The 8886-nt window shown below is 30.1% G+C and overlaps 1 protein-coding gene across 1 annotated transcript in view; it reads left to right on the top strand.

Moving 5' to 3' along the window:
- LOC117173229 (glucose dehydrogenase [FAD, quinone]-like) overlaps nucleotides 1-5035 on the top strand; it is a 68121-nt gene extending 63086 nt beyond the window's left edge. The window contains exon 8 of the mRNA XM_033361691.1: nucleotides 2127-5035. Within this exon, the coding sequence (XP_033217582.1) occupies nucleotides 2127-2439 (313 nt within the window). The 3' untranslated portion in view covers nucleotides 2440-5035. The remainder of the gene's footprint in view (nucleotides 1-2126) is intronic.
- The last annotated feature ends 3851 nt before the right edge of the window (nucleotides 5036-8886 follow it).

Raw genomic sequence — 8886 nt, 5'->3', positions numbered from 1 at the left:
CTATAAGAATCATGCATCAGAAAGTAGTCAGTAATATGTTTAGCCAAACCAATGAGTTATATTGCGCGCTTCTCGAAACGATCAAACGCTAAGCGCCCAAGAATTGAACTTGACTAAGTAATCACTTTTTTAAAGACAGAAATGGTATCTAAAGTTGATTCATATAGCGCGCTTCTCAGAACGGGCAAACGCTAAGCGCAGAAGATTTGAAATTGACTAAGAAATCACTTTTTCAAAGGTCTTTTATAAAAGAAATGACAGACAAAAATGTTACTGACCACTTCTTGATGCGTGTTTCGTATGTGCGCACTAGTTACTAATGTTACTTTGGGTACCATTTCTGCCTTTAAAGAAGTGATTAATTAGTCAAGTTAAAATCTTGGGCGCTTAGCGTTTGATCGTTTTGAGAAGCGCGCTATATGAGTCAACGGTGTAGGCGAAAATATGACAGACCACGATCTGAACCGTGATTTCTATGTTGACATCGCTTTTGTAACAAAATCTGTTGTAATTCGTTTTATTCACTGATCTAGAGCGCTTAGCGCCGCATAGCGCTAAAACTGTCCATTTTTTTGGAGTTTTTTTACGGATATATCATCCGGCACTTGTAACCTTAAAAATTACAAAGTTTCAGCTAAATCCACGGAAAGCCATTCTCTCATACATTTAGTGCAGGGTCCTTTTAATTCCATTTTTTCTAATTCATATTTTTTTTACAAAAATTCAACTATTTGGTTGAAAATTTATCTTCTTTAGTGGAAAATTGAACTAATTGTTTGGAAATTGATTTAATTGATAAAATTGGTATTTTTAGTAGAAAACTATTCTCGTCAGTTTATACCTCATCTTTTTGGTTAAAAATTAATTTCTTTGTTTAAAAATCTATCTATTTTGTTGGAGATTCTCTTTTTTTTGTCAAAGTCTTTTTACTCAATAGAAAATGTTTACTATCCTATTTTTGGTTTAAAAATCTTGTATCTTGTTGAAAATTGGAATTTTTTGGTAGAAATAATTCTGCTTTCTGGATAAAAATTGAACCAGTTGGATAAATATTAATTTTTTCAGTTGAAGAGTCATTTATCAGATTTCAAACTTATCTTTTATGCTTCAAAAATCCATTAGTCTGGTGAAAAAATTCATACTTTTGGGTTGAAAATTTTACTTTTTTGTAGAAAACTGTTTTGTTTTTTTGGCTTACAAATACAACATTTTTTTTCTTAATTGAACAAAAAATCCTGATTAGATAAAAATTTAACACTTTTTTTGAAAATCCCTCTTTTCGGTTTGAAACTCAATCGTTTTTCGTTGAAGATTCATCTAGTTTATTAAAAATTCGTATTATTTGGTTAAAAATGCAACTATTTGGTTCATTATTGATAAGAATTTTATCTTTTTGAGTTGAAAATTCAATTAATTTGTTGACAATTTACGTAATTTGTGGAAAATGAGACTTGTTTCATAGAAAATTACTCTTCTTGGTGGTGTCTTCCTTCGGCAGTATTTCTCTAAATGTCTGTCTCCAAATAGGCTAACGAGTGTCTATTTATTTTCAAATTTGATTACGAAATGTCCAATTACCTTTTGTACAAATAAAATCTTTTTTCCATTACAAATCCAATACTACTTCCCGTCTCCTGCTCTACTTCCCCTTCCCTTCGATTCCCCTGCTCTTTCTCCTCACTTTCCCTAATTCCTCTACCTTCACTTCCCCTACTTACCACCCCCTACCCTCATTTCCCCTTACTACCCCAGATCTCCACCCTTTATTTCCCCCTTTCCCCTCCACTTTTCAGTTGTGATTTGTGATTCCCCTTTTTACAAAAAAGTACGATAGAAGGACAGACACCCATCCAAAACTGTAAAGGTTTCTATCCGGGGTTACGAAAACCCTCAACAAATTATTTTTCAATTAATTTTTTATGTTTGATATGCCGATTACTGGTGAAATAATTTTTCTCGTTTCTCCAGAAAAATAATTTGATCAGGAATCAACAATATCTAACATCAGAAATTAATTAGTAAATTAACCTGGTCGACAAAATAACATCAATTATTTAAATTATTTTTTATCAGAAAATGTATAATAATAATAATAATAATCTCATAATAACCAATATTATTTTTAGATACGGTTTCCAGTTGGACAAGACACCAGTGAAAAATTGTGAGCACCTAAAATTCGGATGTGATGCCTACTGGGAATGTGCGATAAAACACGACACAGCCCCAGAAAATCATCAAGCTGGTTCCTGCAAAATGGGACCAGCATCAGATCCTTTTGCAGTAGTGGATAATCAATTAAGGGTTTGGGGAGTTCGAGGGGTCAGAGTTGCTGATACAAGTATAATGCCTCAAGTTCCGTCCGGAAACACCAATGCTCCTGCGATAATGATAGGCGAGAGAGCTGCGGACTTTATCAAAAGAACGTGGATTGGCTGATCAAAAATGCTCCAAATTAATTTGTTATCAACAAATATTGGACATTCTCGAAGTAGGGCTGTTCCAACGTATGGACGTCCCGCAAATCAGGGCATTTAGTTTAAAGAATATATCCCCAAAATATGCTGGTTTCGATTTTCGAAAATTACCAAATTTGGACTTTTCCACTTTTGGAAATTTAATTTTTTTTATTCTGGGACGTACCTACATTATAATTTTTCCAGTTTCATCAAATCTCTCAAATAGGAATATTCAGTAAGGATCTACTTCGGTACTTATAAACTTTGGAATAACCTCTTATTTTTTTTATGTCAGGACTTTCCAATTCCCGAATACATTATTTTTCAATTTTAAGATATTTCCAGAATGTTCCAAATTTTAGGACATCCCCAAATTAGGTCCAATCTCAATATGGGACATTCGCAATGAAGAGTTATCCCATCTTTATGAAATAACCGAAATAGGAATTATGTAAAAACGAAATAATATAGTAATTGTGTTTATTTCTACTTCTGCACTGCCAAAAAATAGGGATATTCCATATTTGGACGTTTTCAAAATAAGAGCATTAATTTTACAGACTGTGTCCCAAAAATAAATTCATTAAGGATTTGGGAACATACCCAAATTGGATTTACACAGTTTTTGGACATTCCCAAATTGTGTTTTATAATTTTGGCATATTGCCCAATTCAGTTTTTCCGATTTTAGGACATTCCTAAATTGGATTTTTTCAATTTTTCGACATCCTCAAATTAGGTTTGTTGCAGTTTTGTTTAAAATTTCAAAAAATAATGTTTTGCAATTGTTACGCCCCAAAAATTGGAATATTTTTACTTGAATAATTACTCGAAAGTGGTAGCCGCAATTTTAGGCCCTCCCTGAAACGGAGATGTTCCTACTTCTGAAAATTACAATAATTAGGGATATTTCAACTTTTGTTACATCCCTAAATTAGTCTTCATCCAGTTTCCATCCAGTCTTCATCCAGTGACGTTTCTAGAATAAGACTGGCCCTAATTGAAATAATTTCTAAATATATTCGCTCTAAATTTTAAGGAATTTGCACAATATTTCAACATTTGGAACATTCCAAAATTAGGTCCGATTTTACTGTGTGACATAAACATTATGTTTTTTTTTTTCTACTTTGCTGCTGTTCCAAAATTGAGATATTTCATATTTGAACATTCTCCAAATAAGGGTATTTTATCTACAGAATATCGCCAAAATACGCTTGTTTAGATTTGGAAACATGCCCAAATTGTGTTTTTCTAATTTTGGGACATTCCCAAATTGAGTTGGTACAATTTTGGGGGATTTTCAACTTCAGTTTTTCCAGTTTTAAAACACTTTAAAATCGGATTTTTCCAATTTTGGGACACCCTCAAATTAGGATTTTTCCAGTTTCGACACGTATCTCAAATAGAAATTTACTGAAATCGGACATCCTTAAAATATGAATATTTGTCGGTTAAAACATTCCCGATGTAGAGTTATTTTAAAATTGGGACACCCACGAAATACGCCAGTGCCGGCTCAACATTTTCCCCAAAACGGAGATGCTCCAACGTCAAAAAATTGACAAATTAGGGGTTTTTAAACTTTTGTTACATTCTCAAATAAGGGCTGATCCAGTACTGGGGCATTCCCAACTTAAAGTTTGTTTTACATTGGAACATTTTAAAAAATCGCCTTTTGACTCTTATCATACCCAAAAAAGTTCATCTTTCTTTGAAATATCTCTAAATTATTATTTTTTCATTAGGGTGGTCCCAATTTTAGATCATTTCTAAAATTTGACATCTCTAAATTAGGTCCAATTTTCATTCTGGGACATCTTTAAATAAGGGTTATTCCACCTTCGTCACGAATTCGGAATAGGAATAGTTTGAAACTGGAATATCCCGAAAATGGTGATTTTTTTGGCATTTATACTTCCCCAAAATAGGGATGTTCCAAGTTGAAGACAACGCCGAAATATAAATTTCTGAAATCAGGACTTTTTCGAAAAAAGGTGATTTCTACTTCCAAAAGAAATCTTTCCCAACTATATGCCATTCCTGAAACAGAAATTTTTTTAAATGGGACATCCCTAAAATACGATTTGTTCAAAATGTGGCACACACCTTAAATTAGGATTGCTTCAATTTTTGAACAACCCAAAATCAGAGTTGCTTCAGTTTTGGGACATCCCTAAAATAGGGTTGTCGAATTGGTCCATTCCTAATTCTACTTCCCAATTGCTCGAATTTTATAACTTTGGGAAATGTTCAAGTCTGGGATCATTAACAACAAAAAATCTGAATTAACAAAAAATTATTCTTATCCCTAGGAAAATAATCAGGTTAAGCATCTTATAGAGCTATTGCTTATCTTGCGTCACGAACTACCGGTAAATATGTCAGAATCCCGGAACGATCGAGTATAGATGTAATGGAATTGTGTAATATGTACAAAAATAACTTGTTTCAATCAAACATAGAATAAACGAGTAGATATTAGATAAATTAACGTGTTAGTTAGCTTTTTATTATTTACCATGAAAACCTATAGCCGTAAGGGTGGAAAGATTAATTATATAGCCTGTATTTACTGGTGAAAGTGCATACCAGATTTCACTATAGACACCAAGATACTCCTCCCAGAAATACAGATTTCAGATTATTTTACTGTAAAGTGAATTGTTTAATTATTTTGCAATTGAACCTTTTTATGCATTTGATTACTCAAGATACGATAAGTGCCCGAGGGTGTAATTTTAGTAGCACCCCAGTACCTAGGGGGAAATTTCAGTACTGGCCCAGTTCTGGTAAAACCCTAATTATATCTTTGTTCAGTACTGGTTATACTCACAGAATGAAGTAATGATATAAAATTTGTTGAAGGGAATTTTTTAGAGGGTTAAAGTTTTATTCAGACTACTTCGCGTTTTTCAAAACACATGTGTTGTCATGGAAAAACAGAAGAAAGTTTAACCGATATTTGGTTAAAGTTTATCCTGTAAAGTTCATTTTTGTTGTATTGAATCTTTCACCGGAAATCGATGTAAAGCTTATCTTCTGTTTTTTCTGTGCTAGTAAGAGATCATCCATAAACTACGTTACCAATTTCAGGCAATTTTACCCCCCCCCCCCCCCCCCCCCCCCCCTTCATTGACAACCGTTGCTTTTGCTATGGGACCATCCCACCTAAGTAACGTAGCCTTGAGATAAAACCCACTTTTACGTTTATACCAATTTTTTTGTGATGATAGCGAGTCATATTGCTAATATGCCCATGGGTATTTTCACGGAGATTTACCCTCTACACTTTTTTTGCGTGAAAATTTTTTTTCGTTCTCTGTGCACGCTTGAAGCACGCTTGAAGCGTGTAGCGGCTTCAGTTAAAAATTAATTATTCAACAACTATTCATTTCTCCACTTGGAAATTTTTACAGTATATTCTGGAATTCGTTAGGAATATTAATCCACAGAAAGTGAAAAAATTAGGTTCTTTTTAGCAATCTCTATTTGTTTATAAAAATTCCTAATTTATTTATGAAAATTCAATGAAGCAGTTTTTCAGTATACTTTATTTTGAAGTTTGAGATCAACCGCAAATTTAATAAACTGTTGGAAATTTTTTGATAAACATTTTTAAAGTTATACAAAAGTTAAGACGATTACTTTTTTTTAACATGATAATTTTTAAACATTTATCTCTCGGAAATTTTGCATATCATATTGAAATGAAATATACATATTAAATATTTTTTAACAAAGAATCAAAAAAAAATTTCACGCAAAAAAATGGGGGTAAATCTTTCATGGAATTTATCTACGTGACCGTGTGGTGAATTATAAACTTCATCAATAAATGTTCGTAATTGAATTTTATATGACAGTTAATTCGGGTATTATTGAATTTTTAAGCTAAAAAAGATACATTTTTTCAAAAAATGAAACATTTAAACTTTTAATTTAGAAAATAATTTTAAATGGTCAAAAAACGAATTTTCTACCCAATAGTTGATTTTTTTTACTAAATATTATTGAACGTTTAGACAAAATGACGAATTTACTGTACAAAGCAGTTGGATGATCAAATCAGAACTATGAAATTTTGATAAAAAAGTTACTTTCCTGTCAAAAAAAAAAAAACAAATTTTCAACTAAGCTAAAATAATTTTTAACAAAAAAACTAATTTCTAACAAAATGGTTCAATTTTCAACCAGAGTATTTTCTAATTTTCTAATTTTTAAGGAAATATCTACACTTTAAAACCTAGTTAAATTTTTAAACGAAAAGATGAATTTTTAAATCAAGATTAATTTTTTACCGAAAGAACGAATTTTTAACAAAATTCAAGAATTCTCAACCAAAAAGTTGAATTTTTAAGTAGAAAAGATGAATTTTGAAAAAAGAGCTTATTTTACTACCAAAGAAGATGAATTATCAATAAAATTAAAAAATTCTCAACTAAAAAGTTGAATTTTTAAGAAAAGGAAAAAAAAGTTCTAATTTTTAAGATAATACTTTAACTTTAAAACCCAGTTGTTAAATTTTTAACCAAGTACATGAATTTTTAATGCCGAAGATTGATTTTTTACCGAGAAAACGATTTTTTAACCAAATTCAAGACTTCTCCACGAAAAAGTTGAATTTTCAAGTAAAAAAGATGAACTTCTAAATGAAAAGATTAATTTTTAAAAAAAGGACCAATTTTAAGTAAAACTCAAGAATTCTCAACCATAAAGTTTAATTTTCGTCTAAAAAAAAAATAAATTTGTAAACACAAAGATTAATTTAACGTCAAAAAAATGAATTTTCAATCAAAAACAAAAATAATTCTCAAACAAAAAGTAGAAATTTTAAGAAAGCAAGGAATAACTGTTTTTTAACAAAATTCAAGAATTCTCAACCAAAATGTTTGGATTTTTAACTAAAACTTATGAATTTGTCAACAAAAAGATTAATTCACTACCCAAAAAAATTAAAATTAAATGAAATTCAATAGTTTTTCTGTGATTCAAGAATTCTCAACCAAAAAGTTAATTTTTTAAAAAAGAAAGAAATTAATTAATTTTCTGGCAACAAACCAGTCTAGCAACAACTATACAGTAGTGTGCCAGTAATTTTGCTCCTGGGGACGCTACTGATGAAGTACCTTTTATTGTAATGGTCCAAGTTCTGGCACAGTACAATGAGAGGTACTGGCCCAGTAACTTTCGTACTGCAGATTTGATACCAATTTTTACCAATAATGTGTCAGAAGTGTGCTAATAAAGGACATGCTAATATTTTATCGATATTTTTCCAGTACTAGGCCAGTACCATAAACTGTCTGGCATAATAAAGCGTCAGTAGTTAATTTTCCCCTGGGATCATACAAATAATCCTGCAAATCTAATGCATTAAATCTTTATTCATCAGGTATGTGTTTTTTAGAAAGAAAATTTGTTATAATAGATCCATTCATAAATAATATTCAACAATCTGTAAGCATTTTACATTTTATTAGAGTAAATTGAAGATCTCATGTTGCAGTAAAAAGTGACAGCAATTTTCCCCAAATAGTTGAGCTTTTTAACGAAATGTTAAAATTTCAATCGAAAAGGACGAATTTTCTACCAAAAAAACTAATGTTTTAAACCGAATTTTCAACAAGAAAGTTCATTTTCAACTAAATAAATGAATTTTACACAAAATTGTTGAATCCTCAACCAAAAAAAATTAATTTGTGATAAAACAGTTTAATTTTTAACCAAAAAAAGTTTGAATTTCAACACATTTTAAGGCTAAAATGACCATTTTTCTATGAAAAAATTTAATTTAAAACCGGAAAATATGAATGTTTAACAAAAAAGATAATTTTTATCTAAAGAGTTGAACTTTATCCCTAATAGTTAAATTTTCTAAAAAACTGTTACAATTTTAATGCAAAAAGATCAATTTTTTACAAAGCCGTTGAATTTTCAACCTGAAATTATGATATTAAAAAAAAAACAGGTTACTTTAGCCTAAAATTTAAATTTTGAATCTAATGTTTAGCTTTTTTAAACAAACTCTTCAACAGTGGAATTATTAAACAGTGTATATATTAAACAATGGAATGTTCACATAAATAGTTGAATTTTTAACAAAAGCATATTCATTTTCAGCAAAAAAGTGGCATTTCCAATAAACAAAAAGACATATTTCTACAAAACAAGGTGAATTTTTAGTACAAAAAGATACATTTTCAACGAAAGAGTTCAATTTTTAACCAAGAATGATTTTGCAGTGCAAAAAAAAAATTACTTAAATTGTTGAAAATCAACAACAAAAAGATTATTTTTCTGCAATTATGATATTATGTTATTTAATAAAAGCTCATTTTCAGCCTAAAATTAGAATTTTTATCCAAATGGTTAAATTTTCTAAGAGTCTGTTAAAATTTCAATATAAAAAGATGAATTTTTTACA

Source organism: Belonocnema kinseyi, chromosome 5 (assembly GCF_010883055.1).
Source record: "Belonocnema kinseyi isolate 2016_QV_RU_SX_M_011 chromosome 5, B_treatae_v1, whole genome shotgun sequence".
Classification (NCBI taxonomy): Eukaryota; Metazoa; Arthropoda; class Insecta; order Hymenoptera; family Cynipidae; genus Belonocnema; species Belonocnema kinseyi.
The sequence above is the reverse complement of the archived record's forward strand: the minus strand, read 5'-3'. Positions and strand labels throughout refer to the sequence as shown.